At 32.4% G+C, this 22,691-nt stretch overlaps 1 protein-coding gene across 10 annotated transcripts in view; it reads right to left on the bottom strand.

The window, feature by feature from the left end:
* Positions 1-22,691, bottom strand: part of SLC38A6 (solute carrier family 38 member 6) — a 55,373-nt gene that overhangs the window by 15,850 nt on the left and 16,832 nt on the right. For 8 of the 10 annotated variants that reach the window (XR_012415840.1, XM_073997482.1, XM_005561429.5 and 5 more), the window contains 3 exons: positions 21,128-21,180; positions 17,475-17,514; positions 6,356-6,434 (listed from right to left, as the gene is read on the bottom strand). Coding sequence is in view for 7 of the 10 variants with exons in the window: in XM_005561429.5 (XP_005561486.3) it covers positions 6,356-6,434; positions 17,475-17,514; positions 21,128-21,180 (172 nt within the window). In the remaining 3 variants the exon portion in view is untranslated. Of the gene's footprint in view, positions 1-2,761; positions 2,857-6,355; positions 6,435-17,474; positions 17,515-21,127; positions 21,181-22,691 lie in introns of those variants that run through there. The other 2 variants (XM_073997483.1, XM_073997485.1) reach the window with 1 other exon arrangement.

Below are 22,691 nucleotides of genomic sequence, written 5' to 3'. Positions count from 1 at the left end.
CCAACTACCAAATAAATATTTAAAAATAAGATAATAGTCAACATTAGTGAGGAGTGATGAGGTATGCAAAAAGCTGGTGAAAATGCAAATTATATAAATTACCTTTCTGGAAAGCAATTTGGCAAGAGATATAAAGAATTTTCAAATAATTATATACTTGAAAACACTTTTATAAAAGACTACTAAAAATAATAAGAACAAAGACTTTTTGTAAATTTTTATTTTATTTTATTTTACTTTAAGTTCCAGGGTACATGTGCAGAATGTGCAGGTTACGTAGGTATACATGTGCCATGGTGGTTTGCGGCACCTATCAACCTGTCATCTAGGTTTTAAGCCCTGCATGCATTAGGTATGTGTCCTAATGCTCCCCCTCCCCTTGCCCCCACCCACTGACAGGCCCCAGTCTGTGATGTTCCCCTCCCTGTGTTCATGTGTTCTCACTGTTCAACTCTCACTTACGAGTGAGAACATGCGGTGTTTGGTTTTCTATTCCTGAAGAACAAAGACTTTTATAAAAAGATGTTTACTGAAAACATTTAAAATAATAAAAATTGAAAACAAACCTTCAAGACCATGATAATTTTGAAATAAAATATATTGAATATTCAGTAAACATCATATGTGTATACAGCATGATAATTTTGAGGAAAAACATAGATGCATTAAAAATGGAAAGAAACTAAAATGTATTGATAGCCATTATCTCTGGGTGGTAAAATAGTAGGTCATTTTTCTTCTTTATAGTTTTCTATATACATTTTTCCAAATTTCAGGAAAGGGCATTAATTACCAATTGTAAAATATTAAAATTTTCATATAAAGGCATTAGAATACAGAATGAGAAAAAGGTAGGTTAACATGATTTTGTATTTGTTCATTGAAAAAAACAAAACTGGATGCACATATAAAGCCAGAAGGATATACTTAAAATACCAGAAAGTAGACATTTTTATGTGATAGCAATATGAGCAATGTTTATTTTCGCCTTGTTTGCATATATGTGGTTTCAATTTTTCAATGTGAGATATCTATGTAGACATTTTTAAAAGTTAAAGTTAATTAATTCCCCAAGACCTCAATAGATTTGTATGTAAAGGAGAAACAATTCATGAAAGAAATACAACTAGTAAATACACATGAAGAAAATCCAATCACTGATGCTAATTAAAGAAATAATGAGACTGTTGCAATTAATCTAGCAAAATTAGTAAACAAAAATATTCAAGGATGTGGCACAATTGGACTTCATACATTGCTAGTGATCTTGCCAATTAGTACTATCTCTTGGAAAAACAATGATTATATGTAGCAAGAGCAATAAAAATGTAGGGGCAATCTACTCTAAGAAAATAAAATAGAGAAAATTCTATGTACATGAAGCTGTTGAATACATTATTATAATAATGAGAAGCTGGAGGAAAATTCTATATATATCCAACATCTGAAAATATTTAGAACAGCATACTCAATGAAATGTTATGTGGCTTTAAGAAAAAACACAATGAATAAAATGGAAAATGATGATGATATGAATATAATTATTAACTATATTTTTTAAAGCTTTTGGGAAAAATTCAAAAGAATTAAAAGGACAGTGACTAGGTTAGAGATGTTATGCATGATTTTTATTTGCTTTTTTTTCTAAATTTTATCGTAGCTGTCAGATTTTTACACTGAAGTGTATACACATACATACACATGCACAATAGTAACAAAGTAAAACTTATGCAAAAATGGGAGCTTGGGGCATCAAAGACCAATAGAGACTTTTTCAAATTGTTTGGCAGATAACCTCAAAATTCCCACTTTGCAATAATGCATCCTCTTTCATTCTCTATCAGATAGCCAGTCTCCCACTGCCACGTTAAATTAAGCAAAAGTCTTCTTCTATATGGATTTCAACCAGTGGCTTCTAATATGAACTTAGTTGTTACTGTTGGGTGCTGACAACTTCCTCTTTAACAGAACAAGAGAAGGAGCAGCAGCAGAAACAGCACCATGACAACACTTTTCCCTTCTCCACCCTAATTTGTGTCATTAGGAAATACATATGCCAGAAACTATAACCTATGCATAAGTATTTACAGATTTAGTGGGCCTGAAGCTTTGCTCTCTCCATTTGCACATGCCCCTCAATTCCTGGTATGCAGGAAGTACTAAAAGAGTACACATATTAATAATACAAAAATGATACTCAACATGTTTATCTTCTAGTCACTCTTGAGTAAGAATCAAAACAGAAATTTCAAAAGATCTTTCATTGAGGAACACCTGGCAACCAAATTTCTGAAGCTGGCAAAAGGCCCAGGGCTCTATGTCTGAAATGTCTTTCCTTCTGGGACCCAATATTAGACCCAGACAGTTGCAGTGCCAGGAGGAAAAATGCCCAAAGGAATACCAAAGTAGATTCCATCTGTTAGTTTTGCTGTCCCTCGTAGATAACAATACTGCATTATACCCTTGAAAATCTGTTGAGAGTGCAGATTTCATGTGAAGTATTCTTATCATAATAAAATAAAACAAAAAATTATAAGCCAAAAAAAAAAAAAAAAAAAGGTCATGAAGCTGAAGTCGTACAAAAGGGAGCATTTAATCCCCAGGACCAGGACTCTTTTCTCCTGCGTAAGAATAAAGGAACACTTTTTGAAATTCTGAACACCACTTACTTTATACTATTTCAGATCACAATTCATTTAATGCCCATAAACGTCATATAACTGACCAAAGCACTGAACTGTGGGACTGAAGATAACTTTACCTCCTCCCAGCAGTAACTCAGAACCACAGTTATGGAATGTTAGAGCTGGAAGAGCCCTTAGAGATCATCTGGCTCAACAACTTCATTTTATATGTCTGTAAAATCAGCAAAAGGAAGATGATGATCTTAGTCACAGTAGCAATGGAAATACTTTCAGATACTACCTCGTTTATTTCAAGATCATGCTTTGCATTCTCCTTTTCACAGGATTGAACTTTAAATTCTTAATATAAAAATAATTTTACTGTAAAATACAATTTCTCTATCCTTGGCTTGGCTACTGGTTATTGTTAATCATTTCTTATCCTTAATAATTCATCTTAATAAAGCCAATTGTAAATACAGTGCTTTTCTTTACCATTCATTAACAATAAAGGCAACACAGTAAAGCACGGTAAAATTAGTTTAGATTTCATGTGTGTGTCACAGACAAATGAATTGTATTTCTCAATGGATATTTTCCAAAGAACAGAAATTATTAAACTTACAAAATAAAACTGCCACCTGAGAAAAACAAACTAGTAAAAAGAAATCTCAAAAAGTACATATTAGATACATTTATTTTGTAAATAAGCATTCTAGAAGAATGTACTAACTTTAATTTTTTCCTAAGGGGGGAATAAAGAACAATCTAACAGAACTCCTGTTTTCCTACTGTGGTCTAAATATACATTCTCTTTAAGCCAAAAGAATTAGAGTAAAAACCTTTATACTTCCTAGAGAACTTGTTTGATCTGTGGATTTAATCCTGTATGATAAAAATGTTCCAAGTATGAAATATAGAGTATAAATCCTTAGCTGTACTGCAAACGCTTTGGCATGCAGATGTATTTTTCCATATTTTAATGAAAACCAGATTTATTTATAAGTTGCTTTAATTTCATTCTCGAAAGGAATGGAACAAGAGTATCACATGTTCTGAATTAGGATCTTACTCACATCCAATACCAATTATGTAACTAAAATGCAAGACAACTTAATTGTGTCAATCATATTCCCCTGACAAGATCATTAAATGTTAACAGAGAGCTTCCAACTTTAACAGTCATAGATTTTAAAAATGTAAGTTATTCTATGAAATATATAGATATATCATGAAAGTTCAGTATAAGTATTATAGCTTCTGACATCTATTAGATTATTATGAACACAGTTTCATTTTGATATCTTTATAAAGATTTATATTTCAAAGGTACACCAAGCCTGCAGATAACCCAGAAAATTAGCACACCTGAAAGATCATAATTAAAATTTATTGTAAATCAAACCCTAAAATAAAAGTTTATCAATATCATGTTGATCTCATAGAATACTGCCATGTAAGTCTATCTAGAAAAAAAACTGTCTTTTATAGATAGTAAAGTCAATTATTATAATATTTGTTTCTTAATTATTTTCTAGCATGAAGCTTTCAAGACTAATGATTTATCTGCGTTCAAATAAGTTAATATAATTAGCCAAAATAAATGAATATATATTACATTTAAAACAAGATAAGGTTGTTAAAAAGACGTACAATTTTAAAATGTAACAGAGATGATGCAAATTGACCACAGCATTTTGAAGTATATGATTTAAAAAATCTATTTCTAACATGTAAAAATAACATTTTAATCAATTTTCTATTAATATGACTGAGATGGAAGTTCATTTTAATTTTTATTTTAAAAAAACAAACAAAAAATCAATGCAGCAATGTAAATCATTTGCCAATTATTTAAAACGAAGCTATGGTAAAAATATCAGTTTTAGAGAAAGAAGACCTAAATTTCAATACCAGTTCTGCCACATACTACTTTAATTATTTCTAAAATATTACATATATTTACAATCCCTTCTCTTTCCACCGACATGTGACAATAAAAGAATACAAATAGGAGCCACGAAATTCAGGACCAAGAAAAAAGAAAACACATGTGACAACTGTTGGAATTAATACAGTTATATTAATTCAAATGTGTCACATTTGACTCTGAGCTTCCCGGCAGTCAGGGCAAAAAGGGAAACACCACCTTTAATATAGTAATTATTAGAATTTCTTAATTCTCCACATTTACACTGAGCTATAAGTTTCTGTATACACATGCTTGTTTATACACATGCTATTAGCATATGTATATATATCTTACTTGATCATCCCAGCAACTTTAAGAAGGCAATATTGGTACCCCCATTACATCACATAAAAAAACCTAAGGCTCCAAGTAACTTATATAGTCAAAACAAGTTAAATTAAGTTCCTGAGATTATTGAATATGAAATGGATAGAGCACATATCTCCTTACTCTTAGTCTAGTCCTCTTTATTCTACCTCATATTGCCTTGATTTCTTAACCCTAAAATATAAATTTCTCGCATAGAATTTGAGTAATAGAAGGTGCCCTCAATGTTTTCCACAGCAAATACAAAAATGAATTTTACATAGCTATTTCTAACAGGAATTGTTTATCAACCTAAGGATAGAATCAAAATGTAACTAGATAAAACTGTAGCTAAAATAAGGTAGTTGTATCAGATGTGATAATGAATGTGGAAACCTCATTAATTGTAAAGTATCATACAAATGAACAATATCTTCTGATGAAGAAAAATCATTTAGGACTTCTATTTGTCTTTTTTAAACTAAATTTTCTTGATGGTTTCTATTCAGATCTAAAGTATACCACACTTTTCTTACAAATATGTATTTGCAGTTATCTAAGTAGAATTCTTTAATGGAAGCTGAATTGTAAAAGCTAAAAACTAATTTTTGAAATCTTTCCTTGCATTCCAGAACAAGTTCAATTATTGAAGCAGAACAACCCAATATTCAAATCTAAAAGTCTGACAGGTTTTGTATTGTGGTTTGAAATTTAACTATGTGAAATAACTTGATGGCAATTAAAATGATTTATCCTGTCTTTTCAAGTTCATTTTTCTAAAATTTTCTTGTTCTACACAGTGAAAAGAAAAGCACAATTAATTTTGTTTTTTCCCTATAAAGAGGCAAGTCAAATATAAGATGCATTGTTTTAAATAAAGATAAAAGAGATATGACATGGTTTAGCATTATTTATAATATTGTTCAAAAACAGGAAATGAAACAATTAAGTCCTTGCAAATAATTTATTTTTTTGCCATGGTATACAATAGGAATTTCAAACATGTATAATTGTAACTGCCACATTTTTTATCAGTATGATTTGCTGAGAAGTGACAGCAATATCACTCACTCCCCTCCTTTGTTTAAGACCTGTACTGTCAGTATATTCAACCTTCTCCCATCCCCAACCCCAGTCTTGCGTATCCCCAGAAATTTACCCTTTACTCCTCCTTAAAAGCGTCTCAATCTCAGATCTGTCTTAGCCTACCTCACATCCCCAAGGAATGCAAGGGTTATATCTGGTGCTTCATATGGTTCACAGAACAGTGCTTTCATATGGGTAATCAATAAACGTTGGCTGAGTAGTTTCTATTCTATTACTGCTTCATTTCTGCCTAATTTGTAAGTGTCTTCAGGGCAAGGACTACATTTATTTTACTTGCCACTACAGCTTAATAAATATTTACTGAATTAATAAATGAATGGACACAATGTAAAATGCTTTTTCTTACCTACTATAGTCTCCAGTCAAAAATTCTGCAATAGCAGCAGGAAACTCTGTTTTAATAATTAAAAGATAAGATGACATAGCTGCAAAAGAATAAAAAGTGTTTCTATTAGAATTCTATGATTTTTTAAACATTTAAAGAATAATCCATCTAGGAACACAGATGTCCATTAAAGCTATGACAACATATGAAAGATTAACTTATAACACACTATACCAAAGAGATACACACACCCACACACACACACACATGAATAAAGATAAGTAACTGTAGAGAAGAATAATTGTTAAGTACATTAAGTATCTTTTGTTTACATTCCAAGTCCAAAGCAAACTAGGTAAGAGAAAGGGTCTTGATTTCAGGCTACTTTTAAATGGAATTTGTACAAAGTTTTACAAAAACTCTCTTATATGTTATCACCTCTTTTAAGGCATTAGAGGTTAGTTTAGCAACAACTGACATAGACACAGAAGTTTAATAGGTATGACTAGTAACTGGATTATTTGTTCCTTCTTACTACAGAAAGATGCCTCCTCACAACAGAGAAGTCTCATTCCCTCTGTCCCTTTCTTTGCCTCTCTACTATCCACCCCTGCATTATGAACACATAATTATAGGATAAAAAGAATACATAATGAATTACATTTAAAATCAGTCTCTAAAAAGAGAGAAAGTTCAATAGAAACCATTAAGTATATTAAAAAGACAAAAGTTCCAACTTTTATTCCATTTTATTAACAGGGTTCATCTATATTATACAATCATAACCTGAAGCCAGCATTATTTCTCACATTTAATCTAACAGAGTCTGAGAAATAACTAGCTTTTGTAGCACTTTAATAATGATCCTAATTCTGATGTAGCTATAACAAAATTCTATAAAAATACTAGGAAAAGTTTTAATATGGTTATAGAATACAGAACTCATTCATATGTAAATACTTGAGTTTAAGCTTAAATACTTAAATATATAGAAACTCAGATGATTTGCAGTCAGAAGTTCAATTTAACAGAGTAAGAGTCTCTTTCCCCACAGAGATTATGTTTGTGTGTGTTGGGAGCGGGCGGCAAAAAGAAAATGCCCATGAAGAATAGAGTGTTTGGGAGGCCACGGCAGGCGGATCACGAGGTCAGGTGTTCAAGACCAGCCTGGTCAACATGGTGAAACCCTGTCTCTACTAAAAATACAAAAATTAGCCAGGCATGGTGGCACGCGCCTGTAGTCCCAGCTAACTTGGGAGGATAAGGCAGGAGAATCGCTTGAAACTGGAAGGCGGAGGTTGCAGTGAGCTGAGACTGCGCCACTGCACTCCAGTCTGGATGAAAGAGCAAAATTCCATCTCAAAAAAAAAAAAAAAAAAAAAAGAATAAAAAGTATACTTTGTGTGCACATTAATTTTATTACTTATTTATTTTTCAGGAAACATTTCACTTTCTCCTTACAAAACTTACAAAAACTAAGAACAAAAATGAATGCCAAGTTTCAGTGGCAAAAATCTGGGGAAAAATTGATTAAAAGGCTCAAATAGTTTAAGAAGAATGTATATTTCTCAATCAACATTATTTGAAAGGAGCCGAATTTCATGATTATAATGATATGTGACCATTTAACTTGAGAAAAAAAAGGATACACGCTAGTTTGTGTGTAAATTTGTATGTAGATAGATAATACTACAAACATACACACACTCTCAATTTTTTTTAGTAAAATAACATGTATTTATGGCAAAGTAAAATTTAGAACAGTTAAATAATCACTTCTTTGTGATGAAAATATACATATACATATTTTTTCAGTTTACAATGATTTCTTTTTCCCTAGCAGAAGTATAGCTATGTCTCAGTGAGTTGACTAAAACCCACTGAGACATTTCTGCAAAATCTTTTAGTTATGGGGTATTACAACTGATTGTATGTGAAAATGTGTTCTGTATTGTTCATATTATCATAAGGAAAAATGCTATCAATTTGGCACAGAACAGAAGGAAGGTTTAGATTAACTTTCTCCATTCAAGGATTTGGAGATTTTATAATATTTTACCGATTCCAAAGAACTCTACACATACAGTGCAAAGATAAAAATTGTGAATTGAATTTTCTGAAACTGTCCTAGATTTACTTAAATATATCTTGTGAGAGAGACAGAGAGAACAGAAAAAAAGACAAAATACCTTGAAAACAAGGAAAGCCGACTTCCTATAAAATGTAATTTATTATCTGCCCATCTTTCTTTCTTGCTTGGATTAACCCAACACCACATGCATTTCTGAAGTTTCAGACATTCATCTCTTTCAGTAATTTTCTATTATTTGTTTTGGACCTTTAGCTGTAGAAAGCTTCAGTGAATATGAGATCCTATTTCTTTCTAATAGAATATCTTTCATTCTTTCCAGAATTTCTATTAGCCTCTAGCTAATCATTTGATCACTTTTATCCTCTGTTGTACCCTTAACTCTTTGGTTTTCAAATGGGAGTACTATTTCATTAGATTCCAGTCTGAAGAATCATATATATTTTAAGAAATATGAACTCAGCAAACATGTGTTTCTCTCTCAAAGAAGACCTCACATACAAGACACAAATATAATAAAACGTACAAAACATTGCTTCTTTTCTAGAAAACGTTAGTATATATTTTAAGAGCTACACAACCACAGAGCTTACTATAGGGGAAAACCCACACAGATTAAGCCAGTAAAACAAAGACCACTACCATTCTACTCACTATGAAAATTATTTTTTTCTTAATCACAAGTAAACTTTCATGTAAGAACTAGCACTTTAACACATTATATTATATATAATACAGAGAAGAAACAAAAAGATTACTAAATACAATTAAGTTAGGAAATATATCTTAATTAAATTCATACAAAAGAACATCAGCTCAATAAAATGAACGGGAAAAGTTTTAAAGATATACTATTGATAGGAATGCTCATATTGCTTTTGTTTTTAACTAAAAGGTTTACTAGATCAAATAGCTGGCTGCCACACTTTTTGTCTCGTGTCTTTTATAAATGGCATAAGAAAGTGTTTAAGCACATATCTTTCAGATCAGTCATAAGGAAAAATTTGTAAATGATTTTGGGTGACATCGACACATAGTATAGATTCCTAAAACAAGACACATCATGTTCTACTCTCAATTAATAGCTGCAATTGGGTCATCCACAAGAGCCATGCATATAGTTAAGTGACCCCAAACCACCAAAGCCAAAATCAGTGACAGAAGATATACCTTGATGTCAGGTATTCAGCCACTATAAATCACTTAGTTTTACCATATTAACTAAACAGGTATTCTTTTCTACTTAATTTTAAACATAACTAATAGAACTCATTTAATAGAAACTTCTCTGGAAAAAAATAAAACATCTGTCAACTTAAAACACAGAAGTTGAAAGCATTTTTAAAAAAAACATGGAGAAGTAACATTAATATTAAAAAAGGACTAAAATGGGGTAAAATCTGATTAGGTAATAGCAAGTTGCAAGGTGTTAATATCTGTTGATCTAACCAGAAGTTGAAAGCATTTTTTAAAAAAAACTTGGAGAAGCAACAGTAATATTAAAAAATGACTAAAATGGGGTAAAATCTGATTAGGTAATAGCAAGTTGCAAGGTGTTAATATCTGTTGATCTAACCAGAAGTTGAAAGCATTTTTTAAAAAAAACTTGGAGAAGCAACAGTAATATTAAAAAATGACTAAAATGGGGTAAAATCTGATTAGGTAATAGCAAGTTGCAAGGTGTTAATATCTGTTGATCTAATCATAAAGAGAAATACATGAATTGGGCCCAGGAGGTTGAGAGGAGAGATGTTAGAAACAGAGAAATGGGAAAGGAACTCTGGGCAGAGATCCATGAGAACAGCGAACATCTTTGTTTTTCAGGTGCCTACTGTATGCTTGGTGGTATTCTACACAAGTTATTTCCTCACTTAATCTTTATACAAACCTGTGAGGTACATATTATTTATTTCACAGAATATAAGGAGGTACAAAGAAGTAACTTGCCCAAGCTAGTGATGGTGGAAACAGCCAGTCTGGGTTGAGAAACTTGTTCTATTAACTAGTGTGCCATGAGAAAGTGCAGGAGCAAAGTGAAAAAGTAAACAAAACAAAGACAAATAAGGAAAGTCTACCAGAAGGACCACTCTTCAGAATTATTTTTCTTTTTTAAATCAGTATTTAAACAAACTACTTCTGAATGCTGAGATTAACAGTTAACTTCAAAGGAAATGAATCTCTATCACAGAGAACATTAGTCAGAAGCTTTAGTAACACTTAGAATTTTCATTTCATCTTGAGATATATTTTCAATGCATTTCATTTTTCAGTATTGTCACTGCTTTGGTGAAGTGATTAGTTCAAAATTCATGGAGTTTCATGATGAGATTCTATTGCATCTACTGCTATGACTCTACTGTATTTATGGCTGTGATTGTAGTTCTGAAGAGAAAGTTTCCTATTCTCACATATTTGAAATATTAACACTCCACTGAAATCTAAAAAGTAAAAATCAGTCTCTGTGCTTCCAAATACTGTATTCTTAGGGATTATTTTTCCCAGCATTCTGAAAATGCTTCCCAAGTTGTCGTTATTAAGCATACAAACTTAAAAAAAAAAACCAACCCTTAATTGGAGTTTGGGCCTAAGACATCATTACAGTTTATGAAGATAAGTATCTTTTTTGTTAAACACATAATATATATGTATGAGGATAGAATTACTTGCAGCTATTTTTAAAACAGAATTAGGTTTTCAGCACTTGGGGGAAGTTCAGCAATTCTTAAAGGATTACTCAGCCCTAAACAAACGGATGTAGTATGGGAAAAGAATAAGTTTGCCTTTCTGTCTCAGAGAGATTCAATTTTATTTCAAACATGTTTTTAGTCATGGATACTAACTGGTTTATTCTATTCAATGTGTCTTATTAATCTGGTGGTTCCACAAAATATCTAAATGCCACTGAAGTTCTATCTGCACTCAAATAGAACAGAACACATGCATAAATGAAAATCAAAATATATGGAGGAAATGCTCCCCCATGACCCTAGGTATATCTTTGTCTTATCATTTTCAAGATCTTAAATTTGAATAAAAAATGACCAAAATATCTACTGCTCTGAAAATTTTATAATTTTCAATAGAAATTACTAAGAAAAATATTTTTTAAAACCTTAAAAAAAAATACATTACCAGCAAATGTTATCAAATGAAGTGCTGGTGAAAAAGACTCTCCAAATTTCCTGTACCTCTCCTATTTTAAGGCAGTGCTTTCCAGAATAGAATTCTAGACACTGTCTCGAGAAAGCTGCAGTTTCACTACAGATAAACTGACCAGCAGATGGCGATGTATCTGCACGCCCTATCCTAGTTTCCCAAGAGACAATACAAACTAGTTCATCTGAAACACTCTTAGTACTTTTCTACCCTACCAAAAAGTAAATAAATAAAATGCATGAATGAATATACAGGAAGAAAGTAAATCAAAGTAGTTTCTAGCATCTAATATTGTGATTTTTCAAATACTGAGAATTTGAGATTTTTATAATTCTCAACTGAAAATGATATTATTTATACCTTTATCTTTATGAGATTTCGAAATGGGGTTACTCGAGTCCATAGATTACCAAACTGAGGTGTTAATAAAGGCTGCAAGAGTAAGGTGTGCGGATTCTGTGCCAGACTGAAACACCTGGGTCATTCTAGCAATTTCAGGTTTTCAGTAAGACTACTAATGTTTATGGTTTTCCTTTCACAATATGTAGTAATGATTAAATCTTTAATCTCCTTTAAAGAACTGGGGCTTTGAAGAACTAAGGAAAGCATATGCTATTCATAGTGATCCTTCGTATTTATAAGAGCAAAATACGAATATAACATCCTCCTAGGAGCTACTCATCTTTCCACATTTTGAATTGGGCAAGTAAGACTTTTTCTGGCTTGACTAAGATGATGATTGGGATGTAGTGTTTGATTTCTAGTGATATTCTAGCCTGCTGAATGGTTTACTTCAGGAGTTCAAATGAATGTGAAACCAACTACTTACCTCAGTTTTTAGGAAAAGAATCACATAATACAACACTGTTACAGGAACTATGTGAAAACTACGTTATACTTATTTCTACTACAGTTCTTAATCCTTTATCCTTAGTTGTTAGGCCACCAAATTCAAACTTTCTAAGCCAGAATTGTCCCACCTATAACAGCATTAAATATTAAAACTTCCAGACACTTCTTTTCTGACCTTGGGTCCCAGTAGTAGTGGCTCTCAGCAAATGCTACTCCAGCACCTGAGGAAATGGGCTACAGAGGGTTACCTCTGGCTCTAGCCGATTTTGAGCCTCTTATTCATTAGTATTGGGAGGATATCAGGAATTGCTTTTAAGTAGTAATTTACTATATGGTTCTCAAATTTCCAAAGCTAAGGATTTCTATAACCTTAGAATAAGAGTGTTAAATTTAGTGTGTTGCATTTTTTCCATTATAAAATTTAGAGATTTTAATTGAAGACAGTAGATTTTTTCAATCAATTTGTTAGACCACACTAGTGCCTTGTGACTAATATTTGGTGCCTAATTAATCTCAGGGGAGAAAAAAGATTTTCTGTGAAGTTCTAACAGTAGACGCTTTCCTAAGAAATATATGTTTACTTCCGTATACTGTGGGTTTCTCTTCCTGGTCAATCAACTCTCTTTTTGCTCTTGAAGAAGTACTAAGCCAGGTCACTAGCTTTTCCCTCTCTCCCTTCTTATTCCTTTCTTTCTTCCTATAATAAATGTTATTTACTAAATGCGTACTATGTGCTAAGTACTAGGGATGTAAATAAATGAGCACATTAATTTGATTTATGGAATATGAAAATGTGGGAAATAAACTGGGTCTTTGGTGAAAGACACATGAAACAAATATTGATCAAGGGCAATTCGTGGTCATTTTGCTTTTAAAGGCCTTCCATTTCCATTGTTTTCATGGATTTACCACAAGAATTGTATCTCATGAAAATTGAGAAGTATTTAAATGTTACAAAGAATAAGAGAGTTAAGAAACATTAAGATATGATTTACTTAATCTGAAAATAATAGATATTTTACATATATATATATATATATATTTTTTTTTTTTTTTTTTTTTGAGACAGTCTCGCTCTGTTGCCCAGGATGCAGTTCAGTGGCGAGATCTTGGCTCACTGCAACCTCTGTCTCCCGGGTTTAAATGATTCTCCTGCCTCAGCCACCTGAGTAGCTGGGACTTACAGGCACGCAACCCTACACCTGGCAAATTTTTTGTATTTTCAGTAGAGACTGGGTTTCACCATGCTGCCCAGGCTGGTCTCAAACTCCTGAGCTCAGGCAATCCTCCCACTTTGGCCTCTCAAAGTGCTAGGCTTACAGGCGTGAGCCTCCACACCCAGCCTATTTCGATATATTTTTAATCTATTTTACATAAATGAGATCTAACTCTTCCCAATATTTCGAACTTTTAAATTTTTATATAATTCTAAACTAGAAATCATTCTATGGTCTTTCAAGTTTCTTTTTTTATTGTTTACATAGTATATTCAATTGTCTCTTTGAGGCAAAATCTTAGGCTTTTAAGCAGAATTTTAAAAACTGTCTTATTCATTCAACAAATATTACTTATTGAGCCCTTCTCAGAAACTAGGTAAAGTTAGGGAAACACATAGTTCCTGTCCCCAGGGCGTTAGGAAATCTTCAACATTTAATCTTTTCACATTTTTCAAACTTTTACTATATCACAGCAGAAAGAATCAAGGCCAACTGAGCAAGGTTTGAATCCAGGCTTCATTATGGGGTAAATGTGAGCAAGCTACTTATCTCCACTGCACACTGATCTCCTCTCTATAAAATGAAGATAATATCTATATTGAAGAGTCCTTATAATTAAAGTATCTAGTAGAGTGCTAGACCTAAATAGAATCTATTACATTATTTTTCAGTTTTAATTTAAACAACCACTGCAAAACTCAGATAATTTATACTAACAAACATTCTATTTTTTAAACAAATGTTATCTGAACTACATTATTTGCAGACAGGCACTTAAGATGTGTAAAAATTCAATCTGATTTACACTTAATATAATCTTTTAAATATCCAATGTATTTCCAATTAATAAAGAAAATAATCAAAATCCATTTTAAAGTAACATTAAATAAGTCATTATATGATTGACTTATTATAATAAAACAGTATATATATCCTTATTTAATATAATGACAAAGGATATTAAATAGCCTCCCAAATAAGTATGTTGTTTATTTGCAAGCACACATGGACCAGAAGTTCCACAGATTCTGTATATATCAATCAAGAAACTACTTTTTAAGATTAGGGTTCCTAGACTTTAACATAAGAGGAGGTTCTAAAGCGTAGTCCTAAGAACTGAAGCTCCCTTTTTTGTAGTGACAAAAAATGGCATCCATGAACGCTTTAGGGCAATAGCTATTGATTTGTTAAAGATACCTAAGAAAGGGCCAAATCATCTTTTGAACCAAGTATAACCCTCTCATTGAACTTTCCTGTATTAAAATATGTTAATAACCTAAAATAATTAATGTGCCTCCCAATGTGCCAAATTTGAATTCAAATTTTGGGGTCAGAAGGGACCCTAAGTTCCCTGCCTCCCACTCTACCTTCCAACAATTTAACAAAGAGGGAACTGAAGCCTAGACAGTGAGAGGGAGGGATTTTCACAAGACATATGGCTACCCAACGGCAGAGACTGGAGTGGATAGAATTTAAGGTATCTGACTTTCAATCCAGTGTTCTGCTCACAAGAGCAAGCTTCCAATTCTATTATAATAAAGAAATGGCTTATGTACATCTGGCTATGAAAAAAAGACAGAAAAAAACTCTGAAAATATGTATTTGGTTATTACTGACTGGGCACTTAATACACTTTTAACCAATGTGAAGAAAATTATGAGGATATCATTCTAAAAACTAAATAAGCATTGCCAGCTTTTCTAAATTTAAGAGACATTAAAAACTTCTGTCACTGCTCTAAATCACCTTCTTTTAAAATGTTCTAAAATAAGCAAGCAAGCAAACCAAAAAACTTAAGAGTTGGAAAAACTCATCATCTATCCACCACCAAATGCAAGAATCCTTTCTAGAATTCTGGCAATTGACCAACCAGCTCTGTTCGAATGTTTTCAGGGCTAAGGAGCATTTTCAAAGGGATGTAGGACATCCTCATTATCACACAGCTTAGTTACAAGGCTACTCCAAATGAGAAAACCCAAACCAGCTTCTCTGTAGATTTCTATACTTTAGCACCAGTTCCACCCTCTGGAACAATACTTGAATTAGTCTAGTGTCTTTTTGTGTATTTTGTGTTCAGTCTTTCAAATATTTGAAGCTAGCTGCCAGTCTAGCATTTCCCTTTTCTCGATAAATATATCTAGAATATTTAAAGTACTTAGAAAGAGATCATACAAATCATTTCAGCTCTATTCTGCTCAACAAAAGTTTATCAATTCCCAGGTATTACGCTAGGTGCTGGGAGTACAAAGAGAAATGAGGCATATTTTTGAGCTAAAGGAACTTAACAATACAGGGGGGTACAGGAGCATATATAGAGAGAACTTAAATCTAGTAACAGCAAGTGCTACAAGTATAGCCATCTCCAATAACAGTTATAAACAAGATTAGAGGACAAGAAAGGAATCAAGGTGAAAGGGACAAAGAATACAACAGTGGGCATTGTGCCAGGGTCACAAATTTGTATCTAAATTGCTGAACTGAACAGTCTACATAAACTGTTAAACAATGGTTCAATGTAACCTAAACAAAATGTGATAGTTCTTAGAACCTATATAGACAGGATAAAGAGGGATTCAAAATATAAAAATATATACCATATTCAGAAACATTATCCGTGCACAGTTAAGCAATACTTATTTGCTAAATAAATTATTCTAAAAGAGATCTTAAAATTAATGACTATAACAAATTCATAAATGAAGAGACTGGTTTTCTTGACTTCTGCTGTGAAGTGTGAAGTAGTGTGTGTTAGGAGAAAATTATCTGGTATGGCATGCAAGAAAGCATTCTTTTTATTCATAACATTTTTTCATGAAAATTCAAAAAATTAAAACAGGATTCCAAAACAATGGCAGCACAATTCACTGATGGAATATTAATTTTTTCCTTTACAAAAAAAACTATTAAAGATGGAATTTGATTGAACAATACTTAAAGTGATATACCTCAGACCTCTTGAGTATGAGAGCTGAAGTTTATTAAAACTGTCATCTTTGAATTAAACTGTTACATGTAAAAAATAAGATTAAAATGTCCTCTGACTATATAATCCTGTATAAGAGTGCATGTCAACTTTTTCTGTGTATTTTCCTTTAAGAGCATTTATTTAGCACTCCAGTCAATGATAAAAGAAAACTAAGATATTGTTCAGCATTAAGTAACTTCTTTACAACATATACACACATGATACCCATATTTTGGATTTAAATGTTTAATACATTTAATACTCAGTAACTGTCTATAATTAACAGTTTTATTTCTACATAGTTCTCAATATTGAGATCATTTCTAGAATCGGTTATTAATAGGAACAAGATACAGGATAAATGTGAGAATGTTTATTTATCTCAGATTTATTTATGTTTTAAACCACTTGGTCATTTAAAATTGTTGGTTACAAGAGGACATTGTTGTCCATACTTGACTGTCCATAGCCCAAGGAACACTAATCCCTCTAAAGTAGTATCTGCCAATAGGGTGATTAGAACAAAAGTAGAGGGAAAATATTTTAAAATCATCAGGAGAGCTTTTCCAGATTGTATCCTACCTTCACAATCACAGAAAGCCAATGTTTTAGAGGTGTGTTGCAGACCTAATAACACGACTGCAATCAGGATTTAGCTGGAACTGAATTTAGAAGCTACTGTCGCAAATGCTGCTAAAAAGGATCCAAAAAAAAAAAAAGTTAAGAAGCCAACATGCAGGCTTCTGAAGATACCTATGTCTACAGAAGTTCCCAGCTAGATCTGTAGTAAGACAGCAATTCAAAGGAAGGACATTATTGCCATCACATTTATGCATAAACAATGCACTTTCAATTGCTTACCTCCAATATTCTGAATTATTATGGTGCCTGCCACCACCACCTGTAAAAAAACAAAAATATTCAGTAGAAAGCGAAATAATAGAAAAGAATCAGTATTTTATTATAATCCAGTAACTATTACTAAAAAAGCAGATGCAGAAGTTGTAAGTGAAGAGAAACTAAAAAGAAATTTGCCGGTCATTTGAAACACATAAAATTAATAATCATCACATTAAAAAGTATTTCTTTAACAGTTCCACAGTTACTATAAAGAAGTTTTTGAAATTTTTCTTGGCAGTCATTTTTAAATAGTTATAAGTGTTAAAAGCTAGTAATCGATAATTATCAAAGTATAAAAATTAAAAGTGTGGGAGTGGTGTCTCATTCCCTTTCTTGCTGGTTTTACCACACTGCTTAAATAAGTAGAAAAAGACAGGCTGGGGTGTGCTATGCCAATGACATATTGCCTAAAAGGAAATGATATAAGTTTTCTGATTTTATCAGCTTGGCATATACCAAGACTTTGAGCATCTCAGTCCCAGAGATTAATAAAGTCTAGAGCCCAATTATTCTCAAACCCTGAAATTATAGGTAAAATGCTCCAAACTCAGTAATGTGAATTAAGCCGAGTATGAGACAATGGGAGTTGGCAAGAACTGTAGGATATTGGAGAATTCCTCCCCCTTAAGTGGGGCAGGTGCTACTCAGCTCTGGCCACTTGATAACATGTGAGAATATGGATCCAATGTAGCCAGATCTTCTCATTTTTCAAAGAAAGTCAGAAAATAAATTTTTTCATACTTTAATGATGTTTAGTTGGTAATCAGTTAAAAATAAAAAATATTTGAGCCATACAAAATGTTCCCGAGGACTAAATTCAGTCTGCAGGCTTGTTAGCTTATCATCTTTGATGAGATTCCTGGGGAACTCAAGGTAATCAGATATAGTTAGAGGAAACAGTAAAACACTGTGCTTCCATTTGGGCCTTTCAATCACTCAAATCTTGATGGATCGGAACCCCAACGTATGCTCGCAGCTGATTAGCTGTTTAGCATCATTCAGTTCTACATGAATTGGGAACAGATCATCTTTCATGCCCATCTTTGTTAGGAATTCTATCAGTGGCATGGCATTTGCCTATCCTGAAAACCATCTAAGTTATTAGGACCTAGGAGACTTGAGGTTTGCAGAAGAGGTCTAATGATATGAAACTTCACAAAGTGTCTTTGGAGATGTGGTGATTGCCACTTGAATGCTCTCCAGAAAAGACTCTGCATTTCAGTCTATGTAAAAATTAGTTCCAAAATGTCAAAGTTATTTGTGAAAAGACTATTTTGAACTTGTGTATGCTATCTTCAGTACAAATGATACCTACTGTCAGTAGTAGGTATACATGAAATTTGGTTTTATTTTCAATTAATATATTGCAAAAAATGGTAATATTAACTTATTGATTATTCTTTCATTCTTTGGTTGAATTTAAGCATTTCATATCTTGAAAGCTAGAATATCTATCTATCTACCTACCTACTTGCCTACCTAATTATGTTTTTAATGCCTAGCACAGTACATGGTACAAAGCATTTAATCAATAAATATTTGGTGAATAAATACCAATTTATAGACATTTAAATAAATCTTCCTCAAAAAGTTCAAAACATTTCAAAAAATTTCTTTATCATAGTATTATCCCATATTATAACCATATAATATCTGGATAGAAGGAAATGGTTAAGTTTCAACCCAACTATGGAAGTGGGGAGAAAATCTAAACAAGCAACTGAACAACAACTCCTCATTCAGAGTATGCTTTGTCTAGTGTGCCTGCCTACTATGAACTTTTTTTGGTGCATGTATTAAAACAACAATGCAACTACTCTAGAGTTTTAGGAAAAGAAGACTCTCAGCAGTCCCTACTCTTTAAACTTTGCTGCTATACAAACAATGCAGGAAATATGAACATGAAATGACAATGATATCAGTGATGCTACTTAGAATTATATTTATAAGTTATGTTATATTAATTGTGGAATTTTCTCATACAAAAATATTTTCTTCTTTGTTTAAACTAGATGGAGGAAATTGATCCCTGGCTACACCAAACATCCTAATCCTCTAGAACAGAAAAATTGCTGCTAAGTAAGATTAACAAAACCTTTTACCCTCAAGTAACATACTCTGTTTCGTCTAAGTTTCAGGTTACTAAGGTCCAAGCCACGATGCTATATAGTATATGATTTAAGCATTCCTTTTTGTACTTTAAAAACAAAGTTAGGGCCGGGCATAGTGGCTCACACCTGTAATCCCAGCACTTTGGGAGGCCTAGGCGGGTGGGTCGCCTGAGGTCAGGAGGTCGAGATCAGGCTGACTAACTTGGAGAAACCCGTCTCTACTAAAAATACAAAATTAGCCAGGCGTGGTGACATATGCCTTTAATCCCAGCTACTCAGGAGGCTGAGGCAGAAGAACAGCTTGAACCCGGAAGGTGGAGCTAGTGGTGAGCTGAGATCATGCCATTTCACTCCAGCCTGGGCAACAAGAGCGAAACTCTGTCTCAAAAGCCAAAAACAAAAAACTCCACCAAAGTTAACTGGAATGTAAATACAAGTTTTCTCTCCATTGCATAGCTATATATTTTTCCTCCAGACTCACTTTCAGAAGTTAGTTTAGCCACTTACAGATAGAGTATCCTTTTAGAATAAAAATTAAAATAAATATATAAATAAAATAAAAATAAAAAAATGTTAAGTATGTGAAGTAATGCAAATATTAATTAGGTCAATTTAGCCATTCTACAATGTTTATATATTTCAAAATGACATGTTGTCCATAATAAATATACACAATTTTTATTTGTCAGTCGAAAACATAAAAACACAAACAACAGATTTACAAACAAAAGAATTCCTGTTTGGAGCCAAACTGAATATGAATTTTAGAAGTATAGTAGCTCTTCAGAAATTAAAAAACTATATACTATAGCACTAAGTAATGTTCAACTCCTGGTGGAAGACAATTATTTTTCTCTACCTGTTAAACTACTGTAGTATACCTAATGCAAGTGAGTGCCCAATAAATACTGCTGTTATTTCTCTTATTCTGAGTAAGAAAAGTAGTAGATCTAGAGTTCTAGGATGTGGTACTGGCTTTATATAATAGTTGACAAATAGGCCCCTTAATTTCTCTGGTCCTTAATTTCCTCACCTATAAATGAGAGGACAGCTAGATAATCTTTTAGCACTGTTCAATTCTTAAGTGATAGGATCTTCTGATTACTGGTTTTGTAAAGAGCCATGCTATAATTTGAATTTGATGTTGCTTTTCTTCTCTTGTCTTTATGAGGGTTTACTCATATGAGTACATAATCAAAATTAATAAAACTTAAAACAGGTTATTGCTACTCTTTTAAAGTCACTCAAGTCATTGTGCTACTTTATCAGGATGAAATATATTAAAAGATTCAAGCATTGAATTAAATGTATTGATGCATTTTTAGGAAGGACACATAGACTTCTCTTTCTCTGCCTGCTCCCATCATTCTCTCTTTTCTCACTTTAGTTTCCTTTTATTCCTCTAATGTCTTCCTTTTATATATACTTGTCTCTTTTAACTTGAAACCAAAGGAAAAATGCCACTTTGGGTTTTGGACACAATAAGGAGGAAAAAAAAATTACCTTTCCTGGTAATCCAAATGCAAAGAGTCCAAGATCTTCATAAGATGTTACAGCTGTTAAGAGAAATTACAACGTTCACTTTTACACAAAACTATTTGTGTCAGGTCCTAAAGAGAAGAAAATTAATTCTACTACTACAAACTAATTACAGTATAATTCTTATGATCCAGACCAATCAGGACTAAACACAAAATGAGAAAATTCTCCCTAACATCCTCAAATAAAGGCAATAGTAAAAAAGATGATTGGGCTTAATTAGCAATTTATGTAGAAGTCTTTGGTAATTTTCATCAAATCTTCAATTTTCATCCCAAAATATAAACCACAACACCTATGATTTTCAGATGTCTTTGTAGAACATGTCTTTTTACTCAGTAGTGATGGTTTTTTACTTTTTAAAAAAATCACCAAGGATTCTTTCATTATGTTTCTCTAATACATCTCATTTCTGAAAGATTCTCTCTCTCAAGCTGCACATATTAAAAATTATTTCCCCTTTTTACTAAGCAAAAGTTTCTAATCAATATAAGGTAACCAATATCAACATGCAGATTAATGTAATTTTCGTCACCAACTTATCACCTCTATCTATCTGACATCTCTCTGTATGTATTTTAAGTTAATCTATGTAGGCTGGTCATGGGTAAATTTGTGATCTTAGGCATTCTGAAGATTTTAAGTTGCTTAAACGCTCTCAATACTAACGTTGCATACTTCTAGCAGTTTAATCCACCTGCCTTATTTTGCTATTGAATGGCAGACTAAATTTAAAGCAGAAGTAACCTTTTTTTTTTTTTTTTTGAAAACTTTTGAATGCTTATGGTCTGTAAGGATAGAGTCCTTTTAGAATAGGTAAAGCTTAGCACATTTCATGGTTGTCTAACAACTACCCATGCTGGATTAATTCAAATGGAACAATTACTCAAGAACATCCCCGCTTCTCACTATACAGTACTTGCATACCACATTGTCCACATGTTTCATTGGTAATGGTTTCTAAAAACTGGATATGTAAATAAAGTTAAAGTATAAATGTGTGATACTTTCAGAGATGTTCACTTCTCCAGGTGCCTAGAATGCTGAAAATGTGTTCACAAAAAATAATACTCTTATCCCATAATTATCAGGGCATATATTTTATTTTTTCATCCTAAAAGAGTATTCCATTTTCAAGTCACATGTTTAATAAATGTGGTCACAGAAAAATGAAAATTAAATGGCTCATAAAATAACCAAACCGTGTCTTTAGATCATATAGCTTCATGTTTTAACTAGTGGTGCTACTATTTGTTTAATTCTATAGTTTGAAAAGTGCTTACACCAAAGAGAATAGCAGATACTAAGGCTTGGTACAGCAATACACATCTTTTATTGAGTTAAAGATTTGACTCATCATTTCTCAAAGCCAGTTCCAACAAATTTTCTCAAGATATACATGGGTTTTCTTTCACCCCCCACTGTATAAACAAAAAAACTCCTTGGCACTTTCATAATCAAAGACCTCTATGTACGTAAAAATAAGCACTTTTTTAAGCCAAATATAGTCTTTACCTATTATTACTAC

This window comes from Macaca fascicularis, chromosome 7, assembly GCF_037993035.2.
Source record: "Macaca fascicularis isolate 582-1 chromosome 7, T2T-MFA8v1.1".
Classification (NCBI taxonomy): Eukaryota; Metazoa; Chordata; class Mammalia; order Primates; family Cercopithecidae; genus Macaca; species Macaca fascicularis.
This window is presented reverse-complemented; position numbering and strand designations above follow the sequence as displayed.